The 21,149-nt window shown below is 33.6% G+C and overlaps 1 protein-coding gene across 16 annotated transcripts in view; it reads left to right on the top strand.

Moving 5' to 3' along the window:
* Positions 1–21,149, top strand: part of GUF1 (GTP binding elongation factor GUF1) — a 50,602-nt gene that overhangs the window by 3,755 nt on the left and 25,698 nt on the right. For 5 of the 16 annotated variants that reach the window (XR_014062044.1, XM_081519909.1, XM_081519777.1 and 2 more), the window contains exons 5-17: positions 106–183; positions 1,826–1,909; positions 7,602–7,666; positions 8,398–8,601; positions 10,069–10,208; positions 11,322–11,445; positions 11,803–11,935; positions 12,749–12,892; positions 14,035–14,168; positions 16,313–16,414; positions 17,378–17,497; positions 18,763–18,799; positions 19,602–19,673. Coding sequence is in view for 15 of the 16 variants with exons in the window: in XM_081519909.1 (XP_081376035.1) it covers positions 106–183; positions 1,826–1,909; positions 7,602–7,666; positions 8,398–8,601; positions 10,069–10,208; positions 11,322–11,445; positions 11,803–11,935; positions 12,749–12,892; positions 14,035–14,168; positions 16,313–16,414; positions 17,378–17,497; positions 18,763–18,799; positions 19,602–19,673 (1,437 nt within the window). In the remaining variant the exon portion in view is untranslated. Of the gene's footprint in view, positions 1–105; positions 184–1,825; positions 1,910–7,601; positions 7,667–8,397; positions 8,602–10,068; positions 10,209–11,321; positions 11,446–11,802; positions 11,936–12,748; positions 12,893–14,034; positions 14,169–16,312; positions 16,415–17,377; positions 17,498–18,762; positions 18,800–19,601; positions 20,265–21,149 lie in introns of those variants that run through there. The other 11 variants (XM_081519692.1, XM_081520529.1, XM_081520605.1 and 8 more) reach the window with 5 other exon arrangements.

Here is a 21,149-nt window from a genome sequence, read left to right as displayed (position 1 = left end):
TTGATGAAGATGTGTGGAATGGTCTTGAATTTCAGCTTTTGTGACAGATAATAGAATGATTATCTTAGTGTCTTGCGTCGTCTTCTTGTCTGCTTTTCTTCATAGGGTATTCAAGCCCAAACGGTAGCAAACTTCTTTCTTGCCTTTGAAGCACAGCTATCAATAATCCCAATTATAAACAAGGTAATTTGTTAGCACAACAGTGCCATTTATTATTTTACTTTCCAAAGGTAAATTTAGTGTTTGACTATCACATGTACTATTTTTTATATGAGGAATCTTCAGGTATTTATTAAATGGAATTGACTATTGAACATCATGGAGGTTAAGAGCGCAAAACCCCTGTGCAGTCAAAAATCTGCATGTAACTTCTGACTTCACACAGACTTAACTACTAATATCCTCTTATTGACTAAAATCTTACCAATAACTTAAACAGTCTGTTAATACATACTTTGTATATTATATGTATTGTATATAGGGTTCTTACAGTAAGATAGAGAAAATGTTAATCAGATCATAAAGAGGAGAAGATACATTTACAATATTCTGTTTATCAATGCCCTGAGTTTACATCATCTTTTATAAGGTGAATCATCTCTCAGTACTTATATCAGTATTGTCTTATGTGATAACAAAACACCATAGATGTTATATGTATTACTGACACTAAACGTCAACAATTAAAAGATAACGTGAAAAGGAACTTCACACTTATTTACAGGTAAATGATTGATGCATTGATAATGACGAAGCAGAAATATTGCTTTATGCTATGACATTATGTGATTGCTTCATGGTAACCTAGTATATACACTAAGGAAAGATTCATTAAAGTTTTTATAGTATACAATATTATAGTCACATTCATAACAGTATTGGAAACATTGTTACAGTAAAAAAATGTTTATCTGTAATTATAGGCTGATATGCAGTTTCTCCGATTATGAGAGGCATACTGTATGGTAATGTAATTCTTTGAAACCAAAGTTATAAAACAGAAAGCCAACATATTATTAATTTTATGTTAAATATCACTTATGCCTTTGTTAGGGATAAGCTATCCACCTCAATACAAGTCTTGCACCTGATATTCTACAAGTGTGGTTTTACATATTTATTGAAAAAAATCTGCATATAAGTGGGCCCATGCAATTGAAATTCTTTGTTATTCAAGGTCAGTTGTATATTGGGATTTCTTTGAATTGCATATGATAAAATTTCAACTCAAACTCCTCTACCCTGGCATGTAGTTGAGAAGATAGTCTCCCTGAATTACATAGAGCAGTGGGGGGCTGTTTCTGTAGGAAAGGGCGGGGCAGGCCAAATAGTCTGTTAAAGGGAACTGTAGAGGAAAAGAAAAGGACCTTATGAAGTAGGATGAAACAGTGTAACACAGGATGCTTAAGAGTTAAGTGCTAAACTGAGAAGTGTTGATAAAGCTTAACTTTTATATTTTAAAATTAATAAATCAAGAATCTTAATTAAAAATCTGCATTGTATTCAGTTTTATTTTTTGATATTAAAGATAGGTTTAAAGAAGCAAAGTAAGACAATTTGTTGTTATAGGTTATATATAACACATAAAATCAGTGTACATGATGTTGTTATTGATCTCTTCTGCTCTGAGTAGCTAATGACCTCAATTTCTTACTTGCTTCGCTGTCTACCTTCTTTTGTCATTATTTTTATTTTAATACTTTTGAAAATAAAATTGTTAAGGGGTCAGTTAGTTCAAAAGCAAGTAGGCGTCTATCTCCAAATATTAATATGTAATACATTTTAATTTCATTATATTAAGACGTGGTGATTTTTTTTTTTTAAGATAGATCTGAAGAATGCTGATCCTGAAAGGGTTGAAAAACAAATTGAAAAGGTGTTTGATATTCCAGGTGACGAATGTATTAAGGTAAATTTTTTTTTAAGAAGACTTGATTTTACTTTCCAAAATCTCAGGTAATTGGCTTAAGTAAAATTTCATAGTATTTGATAGCACATCATTATTGTGTAATTATAATATAGTTTTACAAAGTTCTTTTTACTGATATTTCATTTGATCTTTGCCAAAAATCCTTACTACGTGGTTAGGACAGATAGAAATTTCTCTTATGATATAGCTGAAAGGATGAAAACTGAAAGATTTTATCACTTTAAGATTATAGATCTAGTTAGCTAATGTGCCAGGACTAAAATGTAGGTCTTTTGCAACTCTTTGTAATATTATTTCTTATATGCCATTTTGCCTCTATGGAAATATTCTCCTTGAAGAGTAGGGTCAGACTAATTTCAAGGCATTTTAGATATCATTCTTAGAACTATATTTAATGTAAATCAAAGTTGATAATATTTTAAATTAAGATTTTTAAATTTACCTTTTAAATGATAGTTGAGTGTTAATCAGTTCAGTCACTCAGTCATGTCTGACTCTTTGTGACCCCATGGATTGCAGCACACCAGCCTTCCCTGTCCATCACCAACTCCCAGAGCTTGCTCCAACTGACATCCATGATGTGATGGACGTGAGTCGGTGATGCCATCCAGCCATCTTATCCTCTGCGTCCCCTTCTCCTCCTGCCTTCAATCTTTCCCAGCATAAGGGTCTTTTCCAATGAGTCAGTTGTTCACATTAGGTGGCCAAAGTATTGGAGTTTCAGCTTCAGCGTCAGTCCTTCCAATGAATATTCAGTACTGATTTCCTTTAGGATTGACTAGTATGATCTCCTTGCAGTCCAAGGGACTCCCAAGAGTCTTCTCTAACACTACAGTTCAAAATATCAATTTTTTGGTGCTCAGCTTTCTTTATAGTCCAGCTCTCACATCCATACTTCACTGTTGGAAAAACCATAACTTTGACTAGACAGCCCTTTGTCGGCAAAGTAACATCTCTGCTTTTTAATATGCTGTCTAGCTTGGTCATAGCTTTTCTTCCAAGGAGCAAGTGTCTTTCAGTTTCACGGCTGCAGTCACCATCTGCAGTGATTGTTAAATAGCCATAGCTAAACTGTGCTATTCTACATGCTTGTGTAGTAAGTATATCAGTGTAATAATATAATGTTTAGCTTTTATTTTCAAGCTTGTTTAATTTTAAAAAAGGCAAGTTTCAGCTGATGAAGTGGATATTTTCTTTTCTTTGTTTTTTAAACTTTAACACATTGGTTGGTTATATACAACTTGGAAAAAGCAATAATTTTTTTTTCTTGGATATATACATAGAATTTAATGTTTTTTCTTATGAAGAGGGACCTCATTGTAAGGCAGTCCTGAAATTATGGTATCATGACTGAAATTATGTTATGTTAAAATATATTTGGCTGAAAATTAATTCATACACTTAATTTGGTGTGTGCCAGCTAGGGACGCAGCAGTGAACAGTACAGGCAAGACATCTGTCTCATTGTGTTTATATTCTACTTGGGGAGGCGCTCATTAAATAAAAAAAGAAGTAAGTATAGTAATTATAGAGTAAGACCAATGTTGTCAAGGAACATTCAACAGAGTGTATTGTTCCAGGTGGAATTACCATATCTAACAATGAAAAAAAGTCTTTTTTCTTAGAGAGGAGCTATGATGCAGAGTAACTTAGGGAATTTTTCTCTGATGAACTGAGACTCAAAGAAAAGAAGAATGGGGAGAAATAATTTCTGAAAGAGCAAAGAGCAAGTATAAAGGCTTGTAATGTTTGGAAAGGTTTGACATGTTTAAGGAACAGAAAGAAGGCAAGTTAGATGAGATGGCTTTGTAGGGAAAGGCAGGGGTCAAGTTATTCTGGGATTCTTGCTGTGCTAAAGAGTTTGAAAACTTTAAGATAATGAAAGGATTATAAAGCAAGAGAGGAAAACTGATCATTCAGAGAATGGATTAGAAAAGGGTAAGAAAAGATACAGGGAAACCAGTTTGCAGTAGTAGTCCAGGGGCAAAATGGTGGTGGCTAAGTATGTGATGCCGATATTTTAATAGGTGGCCAAATTTGATGTGTGTTTTGTGGATATGGTAGATTTTGCTAGTGTGTTATGTGTTGAGTTTAGTGGCTTAGTCGTGTCTGACTATGGGAACCCATGGACTGCAGCACGCCAGGCCTCCCTGTCCATCACCAACTTCCCGGAGTTTACCCAAACTCATGTCCATTGAGTCAGTGATGCCATCCAACTATCTCATCCTCTGTTGTCCCCTTCTCCTCCTGCCTTCAGTCCTTCCCAGCATCAGGGTCTTTTCCAGTGAGTCAGTTCTTTGCATCAGGTGGCCAAAGTATTAGAGTTTCAGCTTCAACATTGGTGCTTCCAATGAACACCCAGGACTGATCTCCTTTAGGGTGGACTAGATGGATCTCCTTGCAGTCTAAAGGACTCTCAAGAGTCTTCTCCAACACCACAGTTCAAAAGCATCAATTCTTCGGGGCTCAGCCTTCTTTATAGTCCAACTCTCACACCCATACATGACTACTGGAAAAACCATAGCCTTAACTAGATGGACCTTTGTTGGCAAAGTAATGTCTGCTCTTTAATATGCTGTCTAGGTTGGTCATAACTTTCCTTCCAACGAGCAAGTGTCTTTTACTTTCATGGCTGCATTCACCATCTGCAGTAATTTTGGAGCCCCAAAAAATAAAGTCTGCCACTGTTTCCACTGCCCCCCCCCCTTTGCCATGAAGTGATGGGTACAGATGCCGTGATCTTAGTTTTCTGAATGTTGAGCTTCAAGTCAACTTTTCCACTCTCTTCTATCACTTTCATCAAGAGGCTCTTTAGTTCTTCTTCACTTTCTACCATAAGGGTGGTGTCATCTGCATATCTGAGGTTATTGGTATTTCTCCCGGCAATCTTGATTCCAGCTTGTGCTTATTCCAGCCCAGTGTTTTTCATGATGTACTCTGCATATAAGTTAAATAAGCAGGGTGACAATATACAGCCTTGACATACTCCTTTCCCGATGTGGAACCAGTCTATTGTTCCATGTCCAGTTCTAACTGTTGCTTCTTGACCTGCATACAGATTTCTCAGGAGGCAGGTCAGGTGGTCTGGTATTCCCATCTCTTTCAGAATTTTCCACAGTTTGTTATGATCCACACAGTCAGAGGCTTTAGCATAGTTAATAAGGCAAAAGTAGATGTTTTACTGGAACTCTCTTGCTTTTTCGATGATCCAGCGAATGTTGACAATTTGATTTCTGGTTCCTCTGCCTTTTCTAAATCCAGCTTGAACATCTGGACATTCACGATTCATGTACTGTTGAAGCCTGGCTTGGAAAATTTTGAGCATTACTTTACTAGCATGTGAGATGAGTGCAATTGTGCGGTAGTTTGAGCATTCTTTGGCATTGCCTTTCTTTGGGATTGGAATGAAAACTGACCTTTTCCAGTCCTGTGGCCACTGCTGAGTTTTCCAAATTTGCTGGCATATTGAGTGCAACACTTTCACAGCATCATCTTCTAGGATTTGAAATTGCTCAGCTGGAATTCCATCCCCTCCACCAGCTTTGTTTGTAGTGGTGCTTCCTAAGGCCCACTTGACTTCACATTCCAGGATGTCTGGCTCTAGGTGAGTGATCACACCAACATGATTATCTTGGTCGTGAAGATCTTTTTTGTACATTTCTGTGTATTCTTGCCACCTCTTCTTAATATCTTCTGCTTCTGTTAGGTCCATACCATTTCTGCCCTTTATTGAGCCCATCTTTGTATGAAATCTTCCCTTGGTATCTCTAATTTTCTTGAAGAGATCTCTAGTCTTTCCCATTCTATTGTTTTCCTCTATTTCTTTGCATTGATCATTGAGGAAGTCTTTCTTATATGTGTAAGGAAGTGAAATAAAGAATCATGATTAGTTTGGGTTTGAGCAACTGGTTGAATACTGGTGATTTGTTAATGCAGAGAGGACTTGGGGAGGAACAGAGATAGTGGGAAAATAAAAGCTCTTTTTGGGCATAGTGTGTTTGAAATGTCTAACAGACATCCAAGTAGGATTTTACATAAATCTGCACAATTCTGGCATTTGTAGAGAGGGCTCAGTCAGAGATATTTAAGTCATAGTGTGTATATGGCATTGATGCCATGGAAATGGATGTCATTTCCTAGGGAGAAAGTGTAAGTAGAAAAGAGATCCTAGAAGCCTTTCTACATTATTCTCAATTTGTAGAGTGTTATGAGTAAGAATTTGAGAAGGATTAGAGTAGGATTCATAAGACAGGGGTGTGAGGATTGAGTTTTCAGAGAGGTGGGAAAACAGATTGTAGCAGAATAGAAGGCAAAGAGTTTGTGGATATAGTGCAGATGGATTTTATATTTGAATAAAGGAGTTTTTGATGTCTTCTGTTTCCTTGAATGAAGTAAGAGGCAAAGTTACCAAATGAGAGTGAATTGGCCATAGGGAAAGTCTGTAGATTGAAAAGGAAGGTGGTGTGAATTATCTTAATTAGTGTTAATGTGAATTTAGTAAAGGATGTGTCCTTGGACAGCCAGCAAATCTTAACTGCACATTGAGATCTTTGTCATGAACTTACAGAAACCAACCTGACCAGTTACTTGACTGTAATTTGAGCTGCTCTGATTATAAGCATAGAAAAGACACATAGTTGGATGCTGTCGCAGTTAAGGTTTTGTTGATACCAAGTGCTTATGATAGAGAATAGAAAGTAGTTGAATGGAATGATTACAAATAGTGGGCCCTTGCAGTCTCAGCTGGGAAAAGAGGCAGGGGGCTAAATAGATAATGAAAAAAAAGTCCATTCAGTAAATTAGAAATGGTGATCTTAAAGGATTGTTGCAGAGTGTGCTAGAGGCTAAAGCATCGTTCTTATTAGGAAGTAGTTTTGCCTCTCAGGAAACATTTGGCAATGTCTGAAGACCTTTTTTGTTGTCGCATTGGGGAATAGGTGCTACTGGCATCTTGTGAGCGGATGAGAATCCATGGATGCTGTTATGCATCTTGCAGTGAGCGCATAGAACAGCCCCCCAAACAAAGAGTTATCCAGATCAAAGTGTCCTTAGTGCTGAGTTGAGAAACTCTGATCTAGAGGGACTTTGAAGGGCAAGAGGAAGAATTCAGGGAACTGAGTTTGAATAAAGATTTCAGAGATAGTTCAATTACTGGTAATGGCAAAGGTGAGTCAGATGAGCATGTTTTGAGTGTCTTGGCTGTCTTTTCAGTTGAGAATAATAGTGGTACTATACCTTACAGTTAGCCTTAGCTGTATGCCATCCACATATATTGTTTATTCACACAGCAGCCTTGAGGTTTATGTAAAAGATGAATAATCACTTTATTTGTCAATGAAGAACTTGAAGCTTGAAGAAAACATGTATTGGCTAAAGTCATGTATTACATATAGAGTCATGATTATAACCCAGATATTTTGAACTCTTAGTCCAGTGCTCTTTCAGTACCATAATCAGAATGCTTTTGTAATTTAATACCAGAGAATCACCTAACTGTAATGGAAGGGCAGTTGTCAATAGATAATATGGTGTGTGCTTCCTTTTACCAAGCTTTTCAAGCAAATTGATGACTTTTAGAGTTGTTTCTTTTTTCTAATCATACAGCTCAGTCACAGGATAGAAAAGTAAAGTCTTAACTTTTTAAGTGTTTGTTTCACATACATATTTTCAGATTTCTGCTAAACTTGGAACGAATGTTGAAAGTGTTCTTGATGCAGTCATCAAAAGGATACCCTCGTAAGTATTCTAGTGCTCTTTGTAGACTATTTGTTTATCTTTAATAGTAAAAGTCCATCAGTTTGATGTGCTATTTTAACTTAGTTGTAATGACAAATATACTGTTTGTGGTCAGTGAGAATACATTTTTAATTTATATTTAGTAACATATAGAAGGCAAATACAGATAGAAAAAAAAGGATAATAGGGATCTCTTAATTATTGTAACAGACTTGAATACATTGGTAATTATTGTTTTTGTTTTAATCCTGAACAAATATATTTCATCCATCTCATAAATAGTTTAAAAATGGTTATTTAAAATGTATTTAGGGTTTTCCTGGTGGCTCAGATGGTAAAGAATCTGCCTGCAATGCAGGAGACCTGGCTTCCATCCCTGGGTCAGGAAGATCCCCTGGAGAAGAAAATGGCTACCCACTCCAGTCTTCTTGCCTGGAGAATTCAATGGCCAGAGGAGCCTGACAGGCTATAGTCCATGGGGTTGCAAAGAGTTGGACATAACTGAGCAACTAACACTAACAAAATGTATTTAAAACTCAAGGGTGAATTAAAATGAATATAAATATAGGCATTATACCTTACAGAAGGGTCCTTTTATTTGGGCTGTCAGTTAATCTTCTCAAGTACTAGAGTAAATTAAGCATAATATTTGAGTTAGGCATTTTGTTAAGATTTTAATTTATTATTTAATTTTAAATTAATAGTATTTGTTCTTTACTTATTTTTAATAGTCCTAAAGCGCATTGCAGAAATCCCCTGAGAGCTTTGGTATTTGACTCCACCTTTGACCAGTATAGGGGTGTGATTGCCAATGTAGCATTATTTGATGGAGTGGTTTCGAAAGGAGATAAAATTGTATCTGCACACACTCAAAAGACGTATGAAGTTAATGAAGTAGGAGTTCTGAATCCTAATGAGCAGCCAACTCATAAACTGTAAGTAATCTGCATTAGTAATTAAAAGACACTTGGTATGTGTTTCTGTTGCTGCTTTTCTTAATTTGGTGTGCTTAGGATGATCCTAATTTGGTAACTTAGGAAAAAAACAAAAACCAAAGCTTGATTGTTTAATGCAACTACATAGTGAATGCTCTTTCAGAATCTCATGGGTGAGGGACAGTAGGAATTTGATGTGTTTTGAATTCTTTTTGGCCAAACTGATTTTATTTTCTAGTTGCGACTGGGTCCAACATTGATATATTTGATTAGACAGTGAAAGAGATAGTTCTCTCATGCATATCCATACTTGGTATCAATTTTTGATATTTAATTTTTTTGTAGTTAGATTTTCAGCATAGAATAATGAAGAAAAGTTGATAATTATTTTGTTTAGAGTGGAATTCATGGTAAAGCTTTAACTAGAATTTATGATGTGAGATTAGCATAGTAATATACATTATAAGACTGAGTTCTGAGTTCACTTATAAAGTATTTATTGAGTGCCTATTCCATCAGTACTCTAGATACTAATAACATTGACTACCTTGGGCACATAGTTTTCTAAGGTCTTTATTTCCTCATTTGTCAAATTTAAGGTTGAACCAGGTCTCACTTGATAGCTTAATGTTGTATGTCTAAAACTACCATTATTTTGTCATTTTTTATGTAATTGAAAGTCATAAGGTTTATTGTAATTTTACTCAACTATTTCTAAAGTTTGTCTATATTCTTGTTTACTTAAGTATGGTTGATCATTACAGTATCACATTAATTTCACATATACAGCATTGTGATTCAGTATTTTTATAGATTATACATCATCAAAAGTTACTACAGATAATAGCTGTAATTCCCTGTGCTATACAAAGTCTGTCTATATTCTGTCGCATATATTGATCATTATTGCATCTTCAGTACGATTTTTGTATCTCATCCTAAATGGAAATTATCATATAGGAAATTTGCTTAAAAAAAAATAAAGCTAAAACTCTGAAATCTTTGGATTTGCTCTTTTCCTGCAAGAGGCACATAAAATAGGTATCAGATTTGTAGAGAGGTCACATTTTTATTTGCTAGGTTAGAAACATTGTTTTCGCTTTTTCTTCCTTTTTTTAAACTACATTTGTAATATAATTCACTACTAAATATCACAAGGAGTGTTTTATATTTCTGTATCTATCAGTTTCACTATTGTTATATATGTAGAGATGGGCAGAGTCATGAAGAAGATCCCTAGGCTTGTGTTGCAGGTCCTTGGTCATGGATTGTAAGACTTGGGATGTTCTTCTGCTGACAGTTCTTGGAGCTGAGAACTAGAGAATTAACTAGAATGCAGCACCTAGTTTCAGCTTGGTGAGGTTTTGTTTGGAAAGTGCAGTCATTTCTTGGAGAAGTAGAGCTAATTGTGAGTATGCACATGAAACATTAAAATAGTAAATATTTCCATGTAATAATTTTATTTAGATATGCAGGACAGGTGGGCTATCTGATTGCTGGGATGAAAGATGTCACTGAAGCACAAATAGGAGATACATTATATTTACATAAACAACCAGTGGAGCCCTTGCCTGGGTTTAAATCAGCGAAGCCAATGGTATTTGCAGGTGAGGAGCTCACATATTCAAAGGATAAGGGCCAATTTATTTTAAGCTGAAATAATAATTATTAGGAATACTCACTTTAAATAACAATTCCTGTTTAAATAACAGCTACTCTGTTTTTAAAAAAGTTTTTGTGGGTGTGATATTTATATACCAGTTAATTACATATGTATGATACAACTTTATATGGGAGATCATTTCCTCCTAAATTTAAGGACTTCTTAAAAAAATAACCTCTTGAAACAAGCCCTCTGATAAATTAGAGGAGCCCAGTAATATGAATTTCCTTCTTGTTTCACTAGGGAGTAGGTCATTATATTTGAAATACTCTTCTACATAGGGTGTTTTCATTACTAATTATCAGTGGACATTTATTGAGTGTCTTCCCCTTAGCTGGCCTTTCTTTAATACTGTACTATTGTACTAGTATCGACATAGCAGTGTGTCACCTCATGTATACGTAACTTCAGAACCTGTTACTTCTGTGTGATATAGCAGACATTTGAAAAAGGAAGACCTGATTGAAGGTTATCAGATTACTCTGCTGGGTATCCAGTCCTTGTTTTCTCCCTTTTGTATCTCATTGGGAATTATCAATATTAATTTGTAATTAATATTAATGCCCCTGTTAAGACAAAGTCAGTCAGTCATTTAGAATTTGAAGAACTTAGTGGTGAGGACTTGGGTTTGATGTGAAAGAGAAACTGATGAATCAGTTTTTGTTTTCATTTCTTCCTGTTATTTATCTGCTAATGGGATTTTCTTTGTGGTTGTGGGGTATCTTGCACTTTTGTTTCTTAAAATAAACATGATGTATTTTCTTGATGGTGTAATTCCCATTGTTCTTTTTTGTTTTCCCTATACTTTTTGCAAAAGCAAAAACATCACTTTGAATATGAATCTAGTGGTAAATTCAAAGTTTATGAAACTTACAAAATACTTTGAAGCCAATTTAATTTAATAGTCATAGTTTTCTTAGCAAACCAATATTTTGGTCAGTGAAATACAGAAAGTAATTTAAAAGCTAACTGATTAATTTTGAACTTGGCAGCAATGCATATTAGGTTTTCTGGGCAGAGTATCACATGTAATAATTAGAAATCATTGTATCCCCAGGAGTGTACCCTATAGACCAATCTGAATATAATAACCTGAAGAGTGCTATAGAAAAACTGACACTAAATGATTCCAGTGTGATGGTTCATCGGGATAGTAGCCTTGCTCTAGGTGCTGGCTGGAGGTAAGATTCAATTATGTTGTAGGATTCCATTTTTATTGAAAAATGAAGTTTAAATGGCTTACTGGTCTTGACCATTTCTGAAGATCAGTTCATATTAGTGTAAAATGAACTAAAACATGTCTGCCTATTTCTCACTGTGGATGCTTATTGTATGGATCAGTTTTATAGCTACTTTAAATAGAATCCCAATGGAAGATTTTATCTTATTTAATGAATTTATGCTAGCTTTTAATTATGATGTGAATTGATTGAATGACTTTTGATTCCATCCCTCCCCCACAAAATAGTAATATCAAATCAAAAAAAATAGAGCCCATGGGGCATAAACATTTTGGAGTTTGGCTTTTTCTCCCTCAGGTTAGGATTTCTTGGACTTTTGCATATGGAAGTTTTCAACCAGCGACTGGAACAAGAATATAATGCTTCTGTTATTTTGACAACCCCTACTGTTCCATATAAGGCTGTTCTTTCATCAGCAAAATTGATAAAGGTACTATTGTGAGCTAGCATACATAGGAAAATTAAATGTATGTGTGTGTATGTATACGCAGAATATGAGAAACATTTTAGTATACCAGTAGCTGACTAGCTATTAAAACTAAACATTTCTTGATTAGTAGTAGTAAAAGTTGAATTACCTTATGATGGACAAGTTTCTTCAGAACTAATTATGCATATTTTTCTTAACCTGATGAAATCTCCACATTATCAATACTAGTCTGTTACTAAGAGTAAAAAAGTAGAATTAGTTTTGAAAATACTGTTCTAAATTCAGCACAAAAAATAAGAGTGTGATTTTGGTCATAAGTAATTCATCTTATGATTAGTAAAGCATTCTTTCGTATATGGTTGTGGGAAATTTTAGATTTCAGGTTAATGGTAGAAACAATATTGTATTCAATCTAAGTTACAATATATTTGTTTTAAACAAATATTAACTTTGGCATCTGTAAGTATTTTCCAACAAAATTAACTTAGGAAACTAATTACAGTGACATATATGGGACAGACCGAAATGTATTCTTATATCATATTTTTTCTAAGTGGTGTATAAAATGATTTTAGTAAATATCAATAATTAGAATATATTAATAATTGTTATTAAATATTATTTTGGAGAGTTTCTCTCTTTTTAATCTAAAGTGTGTTAAGATAATATTCTAACCTTTAGGAATTCTTTTGCTTTTTATTAATTCCAACACATTCAATAACAAAAATTCTAACCTATGTTAGTAGCAAATTTATAAACATGGTAACCGCTAGGATTTCTTTTTAACCATTGGTGACTTTTCTTATTTTTTAGGAATTCAGAGAAAAGGAAATTACAATCATCAATCCTGCACAGTTCCCTGATAAGTCAAAAGTAACAGAATATTTGGAGCCAGTTGTTTTGGGCACCATTATCACACCAGATGAATATACTGGGAAAATAATGATGCTTTGCCAGGTATAAATGTAATACAGTATGATATAAAAGTACATTTTAGTCTTCTCAAACAGTGGTACCCAGCTTAGGTTTTGAATGGTTTCTGTCTATGGAGCCTGTCGAGTTGAACAAAAGAAATTTTCATAAAGATCTTTATATATTTTATCTGTTTATATATTTAGATATACATACATATAATTACAGTATTTTGACTTTTAAATAAGAAAACAGAGCCAGAATTTTTGATCATCTTGAATTTATATTTTAGGTTAAAGCAAAGAAATTTGATGCTTTTTTTATCTTGAGTAGCTAAAAATATAGTTTCCTTTCACCTTTTTTGACTATTTGAAATTGGGTATTATTTGAAAGATAATTATAATACTTCAGAGAGCTTGGATTGAAAGGTATTCCTCATTTTGCTTTAGGTCTTGCCACATTGTAATAAACGATTTAATCCACAAATTTGATATAATCTATTCATCAGAAAGTACATATTTAAAATATTCTGACATATTGGAAAGAACTCTCAAGTGATGACTAGTGGACTTGAATTTTTATTGTCTTGTCCCCAAAAAGATTTAACTTTAATCACTTAATTTCTCTGGACCTTGTATTTGTAAAATAAGAAATCAGAACTTGACTCCACCTGTAGCTAATTTGATTTATTGTTAAGTGAAATATTGTATAATTAAAAAAGAGACTTATTTGATTAAAAACAAAAGATTAAAAGTTTTGATAGGAAGTATATTGTAATTGAAATACAAAATGGTTCTCCCTGTATTATAAATATTGGTCAGCTGTTTTTATTGGACCATTAAAGAAATATGACTGCTTCTCTGTGGCTCAGATGGTAAAGCGTCTGCTTACAATGTGGGAGACCCGGGTTCAATCCCTGGGTCGGGAAGATCTCCTGGAGAAGGAAATGGCAACCCACTCCAGTATTCTTGCCTGGAAAATCCCATGGATGGAGGAACGTGGTAGGCTACAGTCCATGGGGTCGCAAAAAGTCGGACACGACTGAGCGACTTCACTTTCACTTTCAAAGAAATATTCCTTCATTTTGCCCACTCTTTAAAGTTGATGATTGATATCTGTCTGTATTTATTAAATAAATCATTATGTGAATAAGTTATCATTCAAGCCATTTTTCCTTCCCTTTTCAGGCTCGAAGAGCAGTTCAGAAGAATATGATGTATATTGATCAAAATAGAGTAATGCTTAAATACCTCTTCCCTTTGAATGAAATTGTGGTGGATTTTTATGATTCTTTGAAATCTCTGTCTTCGGGATATGCTAGGTAAAAATTTAATGGGAAACTCAAATATCTGGACAGTTTTTTTTTAAGTATTGACCAGCAGGTGTTTACTAATATTCTACTTACTTAATCTTGGTGATCTAGTGACAGAAATTTTAGTGCCCTCTTCATGAGAAGAGATGTACTCTTGTAAGTTGATAAAAATTGCATGTCATTTGAAAAAGCTACTGTGACCTAAGTGGCACTTTTAAAATGTATTTGAATGTTAAGTAATCCTAGGAGTATCTGTGTACATTTGGAAAATAGAAGTACTTGTTTAGAGAAATGCTGTGTGCCCCTATATTTGTGAACACTTCAATAACTTGGTCTTCCTAGGAGTAAGTAGTCTGCATCATGAAACCCATTATCTTATCCCATAAAAGTACATGGAGGAACAGCCTGTTAAAATTAAAGGAAGAGTATAGCATTGTGGGGGGTGTTTTTTGTTAGGGCAAATAACTAGATGCCCTTAGTGTCCTAAAATCTTACATTACTTGGATAGCATATACTAGGATATAAAGGAAACATATAATGGGGAAGTTGACAGAAAAGTGAATGTTCACATCTGGTAAAACACATGCATACATGAATGTGCATGCATATTTTAAATTAACATTCAAAGAAAAATCCCAGCATCTTGAAGAATTTGCTGCAGTGACCTGGAAGTTTACTTTGTGAAATGAGCTTTTCAATGAAGTGAGTCAGCATAACTCATGATACAAAGTTATTTTTTCTAATTGGTCACCCAATTTTTTTTACATCTTCTTTCAGACAAGACCTTGAGCAAGTACATGGCGATGTAATTTAAAATGAATTGAGGCAGCATGTTGTTAAACAGTTACTATGATTAAAAGGATAATTATTAAGTGTTTATAACACTTAACAACAGTCTGTGAATTCTAGCTTGCATTTGGGTACTACTTTCTGAGTTAAGTGGTCTTAAAATCTTTTAGCTGGGAAACAACTTTCACATTGAGAGAACATGGCTTATTTTGAACTATTTAAAAATAATTCCAACTTCCAAAATTAAGTAGTCTTTATGTTCAGGAATATACGAGGATATTTTTTCATATTCTAAAAAATTGAAATTATAAAATTTGGGAGCATAGAAAATTTTAAAGCTGTAAACAGTGAAATTCTCAGGATTATGTCTATGTCTCTTTATATTTTGCATAATACTTAACATGGTACCTTTATGTAGTATATGATTAATGTTTACTGGAAAAAGAAAGGACTTTGGGAACACTTTAGACAGTAGTCAGGTTTTAGAGCCGTCTATGGGGTCGCACAGAGTCGGACACGACTGAAGCGACGCAGCAGCAGCAGCAGTGTCACCTTGCGACCTTCCTGCTGAAAACCTTTCGAAGCTAAACATTTGCAACTGTAGGCACTGGTTTGTTTTAGAATTACGGCAGTAGGAATACACATGTTCTCATCCATAACTGCAAAGACACGAGAGCATAATTGAAATTTTCTTTCTCATCAGACATTAGTTTTGTAAAACGTGTCTGTTTTGATTATTACTGTAAGCTTTGACCATATTGTTAGAAATAGTTGACACTTATTAAATGCTTATTGTGCTTAGGTAGGCTCTGTTCTTAACACTTTTTATATTCTAGGTACATGTATTAACTCATCATCAAAAATGCTCTGTGAAAGTTTATACTGAAGAGCCATATATGAAATTCAGAAGTCTCATTTATTAATGGCTGCTTAGCACTGCCCTAGGATTTATTTAACTGGTAATAGAAAACTTAACAGAAACCCAACTCATGAGTCTGAGAATGTATATACATTCACTAGTATATACATTGTCTACAGCCAGCCAGCTTCTAGGAGGGAACATTGGGAAGGTGATATTTCTTTCAAAGATGTACAGCCTGGTTTAACAGTTTTTTTCCCTTCCCTCAGTGGAGCATGTTGATTTTTGTACCTGATTTCATAAATGTAAAAAGATAAGGAAGTTTGTTCTTTACAGTGATCAGGTTGGCACATTTATCTGAAATTTATATGTAATTCATTTGAAAGTTAGATATTTTGGGAGTGATACCAGAGGAGGTAGAAAAAAGGTATTTTGAAAAGAAAAAAAATGTAATCGCTTGGGAAATATAGTGTTTATCTATAACTTGGACATTTTTCTTTGTTAGTTTTGATTATGAAGATGCAGGCTACCAGACTGCAGAACTTGTAAAAATGGATATTCTACTGAATGGAAATACTGTAGAAGAGCTAGTAACTGTTGTACACAAGTAAGTTGAATAGTAACTAATTACAGAATGTGAAAGTAGCTATTTCTTTTTACTTTTTCATTTATTATTGGTTGCTCATTTTTATTTGACAGCTACATTTTGAAAATTTAAAGGTGTAATTAATTTCCATGTACTAGTTGTTCCTTCTTTTTCCATTAAATAGAATTAAAATAGCCAAAAAGGATAGTGTCATGGAAAGAAATGTTTTCTTTACCATATAAAACAAAGTAAATGTTTTCTAAACTATAGTAGATTTAGAATTGAGAAATAAAAGTTTTTTTTTTAATTTCCATTTCAAAAAATAGTGGATTGGGTAAAATAAATTATGGAATACCCATATAATAATGTATTATTTTAAGCCATTAAAAGTATATTGTAGAGCAATATTTAGTGGTGTAAAAATGTCTATTAAGTAAAAAGGTAGAATATATCACAAACACTGTGATCCAAACTGTAAAAAACAAATATAAATATGTATGCAGAAAAATAAGTATGGATATTTTTTTAAAAAATATTCTAGAATGTTTAATAGTGGTATTCTGAGGGTGAGGGAAGGGCATTATTTTATTCTGTATGTTTTTCTAGATTTTCTGTAAGAGATCATGTTATTTTTGCTGTCAGAGGTCACATATGATTCAGAGAGTAAGTGGTGTTTATTGAAGAATCCACCTGCCAATGCTGGAGATGTGGGTTCAGTCCCTGGGTCGGGAAGATCCCCTGGAGAAGGAAATGGGAACCCACTCCAGTATTCTTGCCTGGGAAGTTCCATGGACAGAGGAGCCTGGTGGGCTACATACAGTTCATGGGATTGCAGAGTTGGACACACCTTAGCGATTAAACAACAACATGATAAAACAAGTTCTATTTGTACCTCCTTAATAACCTTTACATTGATTATGCATATAAACTAGAAAACTACTTTTATTTAGGATATATGAATAGCTGCATTTTTTTCTGTTTCAGAGACAAAGCATACTCTGTTGGCAAAGCTATATGTGAACGTCTGAAGGATTCTCTTCCTAGGCAGCTGTTTGAGATAGCGATTCAAGCTGCTCTTGGAAGTAAAATCATTGCACGAGAAACGTGAGTTGAAATTCATTTTTGTTCCTTGGTTGGTTTTAGCAATGATATAAATAAAAAAATGAAAGAATACTAAAAAATTTAACATTGCCCTAAACTTTATTCCTACTTATAGAAATGTTAATCTCTTAATTCCACTAATTTAAGTGATGACTGTTACTTTGAATTACTTATATGACACTTTTGGGTGATAATTATTTTGAGTTATTACTCTAATGTATATGGTTTAAGGAATTTTATTTCCACTGATTTTATTCAGTGACCCCACTCAATTTTCTGTTTAAGGAATTTCTGTAAAGTTCTTATGGTTTGTTTTATCTCTTCAGAGAGATTATAAACTAATAGGAACTGGAATTAAAAAGGTTTTGGAGATATTCTTCCAAAAGAGAAAACTAAATTGATTTTTACTTGAAACATTTAATATCACTTCCTTAGAGCTAATCAGTTTATAGAGGTGAGAGAGGAATGCTGATACCATGTTAGGCTTCAGGGGTTTACAGTTGTCTTTGGGTAAGTTGTGTGCAGGTATTTGCAATGAATTTCATTTCCTAATACTATTTTGTGTTTCATAAGTACTCAGATTAGGCAGAGTGGAGTTTATAATCAGGGAATATCCAGGAAAATGCCATTTAAAATAGCAAATAATCATTCAAACATAAATGTGCTGAGGTAGAAAAAACCTTAAAGAAAAAGAATAGACTTTTATATATTCATATGGAATACAAAAAAGAGGAGTTATTTTCAAATTTTTGATCCTCCATATTTTCAGATACATTATGGAAATAGTTTAGTTTATAGCTGCTTGAATGACTGTATTGAAATTATTTCATTTCCCCTGAAATTGGTTTTATAAAATACATTGTTCTTCATATTCCTAGTCACTCTTGACCCACATTTGATGGTCAGTAATGAGATAATAACCATTTTAGTTTTTTTTGAAAGTAGTATTTTTAAATTGAACTAGAAATGTCCTTATATAATTTTCATCATCAGGGTCACACCAGTCTTTATTTTGGCCTCTTCCAGACTATCCACAAACCTATTTTTATATTCGTAATAAAATCTGTGTTGATATTCATTTTGAATTGTCTATTTTGTCCAAATACATGAAATACAAGAGCATGTAAGCTATCTAATGATTGTCTTTTGGCAATTTTACGTAAGTATGACCCGATCTTAGTATCTTTAGTAAAGGGGGGATTGTTTTTGAAAATAAGTACTTTTAAATAGTATAATTGTGTACTTAAGGAAAATTTTCTCTTTTACAGTGTGAAAGCCTATAGGAAAAATGTTTTGGCAAAATGTGTATGTATCTGCATGTGTTCTTTATCTATTTTGTAAGTTTAAAATCAGAGAGGGGTATAAATACCTTGGTTTCCATTGTTGGTTTTTATAATACCTTTTATCCCATCTGTGTTTTCTTTTTAAATAGGTAAATGTCACCTTGACTTTAATGATTGCCTATTCATTTTGCTCACATTCTTAAGTATTTTCCTGTTTTATTTTTTAAAATTTCCTTATGTGCAACTACCTAAGAATGTTTTTATAACAGTTATGATCAGGATAATGTTTTGATTTTTAAGGACGAATTTGAAGACAATGACTGTCTTACAGTGGGAGTTAAAATTAAAATCCATCTCTCCTACATTAATTTGTGAAGTTTGCTGTTTCTTCTGTTAAAAAAGATTAACTCAGTTATTATGAGAATTAAATGATAAATGCTTTTTCTAAATCTTTAACATTGGGACTGACACATTTAAGCTTATGCAAGTTTCTCTTATTAGACTACAGCTATATAATCCAAAATTTCAAGGCCTTGAATCAGTAAGGAGATTGATAGCTTTTCTTGACTTGCATAATATAGTACTGGGCTTCCTTGAGAATCTTCATCTCCTTCAAAAACAAATAAAGCACTTATCATTCTTTGGGAAGATATTAATAGTAAATTTAGGATCTGCTGGGAAGGGTCTTAGAGATAACTTCCCAAGTGTCTACTTCATGGATAATAACTATAAAGTTGTAATTGTATTGATATCTCTAGTTAATTGTAGGATTATTTTTCTATGGAGTGATTTGGACTTCTCTAATTTTTTAAAATGTTTTTCAGTATGGTGGTGATATTACCCGAAAAATGAAGCTTTTGAAGAGACAAGCAGAAGGAAAGAAAAAACTCAGGAAAGTTGGCAATGTTGAAGTTCCAAAAGATGCTTTTATAAAAGTTCTGAAAACACAATCTGATAAATAATTGGTGGGAAAATATAAGGAATTTTCATAAATTAAAAATTGTGTATCTTTTAATTTTCCTTAATAATTATATGTTGAACACAACAGAAGGAAAATTATAAAATTTGCTTGTTACTTTCAAGGCTTTCAATTTTAAGTAACCTCTTGGCTTTTCTTTGAAAGACAGTAATGGGTGGATAAGAACTTAGATTCTGAAACCATATTGCCTGGTTTCACATTTCTGTTCCACCACTCACTAGGCAAGGTGACCTTGACCAACTTACCCTTTCTTTATTTACTCTAGTAAAATCAGGATTATACTATTACTTCATAGGCTGTGAGTATTAAATAGTATGTTTAAAATGTTCAGAAGACTACATGACTCATAGCCAGTTTTAAGAATCTTACTAGTTTTCAAGCATATTTTTTACACTAAAAGGCCTCGTACTTAAAGATTTGATCTCGTTCCAATCCTACAATAAGCTTGTTAGATGGATATATTTAGGTGATATATATGAATCTATTATTAAAGTCAAATAACATAGTATTTATACCTGTGGTCTAGTTTTTTATAAAATTTTTACAAATGTTATTTTGAAACCAGATAGTTTACATATAAATTAAGGATATGAGCTGCCTTATTCTGAGAATTAAAATGCATTTATGTAAAGGGATAGATGTTTGATATTAATAGCAACTGTCATTAATGACAGTCTAATAATTATTGTCTAGATTTCATAATTGAGACTAATTGAGACTGAAGCTTTAAATAACTTAAGTTCACACAGTTAGTAAATAGTTGTCTTACTTCAAAGCATATCTTCTTAGTAAATAAACAAGAGGGCATATTGTATTATAGTAAGATAATTTAGCCATTGATTTTTGTCCTTTACCTTGAATGAACTGAATGAGGATAAGACTGTCAGTGATAAATTTTATACAAGGTTGTTATGAGATAATTATAAATTCAGATAGTGGCATCTTACTTAAAATTGTGTATAGCGGTTAAGTAACATGTGGCTTAATCCTGCTGCTGCTAAGTCGCTTCAGTCGTGTCCGACTCTGTGCGACCCCATAGACGGCAGCCCACCAGGCTCTGCTGTCCCTGGGATTCTCCAGGCAAGAACACTGGAGTGGGGTGCCATTGCCTTCTCCAGTGCATGAAAGGGAAAAATGAAAGTGAAGTTGCTCAGTCGTGTCTAACTCTTAGCGACCCCATGGACTGCAGCCTACCAGGCTCCTCCGTCCATGGGATTTTCCAGGCAAGAGTACTGGAGTGGGGTGCCATTGCCTTCTCCGGGCTTAATCCTAGTTACATTAATTAATCAACCATCTTCTTCATTTCTTCTAGCTCTAGTAGATCAGATGGATTATGAGAGCTCATGACAGTATTATTTTAATATAATTTCTGAGATGTTCTGTCATACCATTA

Source organism: Giraffa tippelskirchi, chromosome 1 (genome assembly GCF_054371585.1).
Source record: "Giraffa tippelskirchi isolate mGirTip1 chromosome 1, T2T-mGirTip1v1.2.pri, whole genome shotgun sequence".
NCBI lineage: Eukaryota > Metazoa > Chordata > Mammalia > Artiodactyla > Giraffidae > Giraffa > Giraffa tippelskirchi.
Note: the sequence above shows the minus strand (reverse complement) of the source record. Positions and strands in the feature narration are given on the sequence as shown.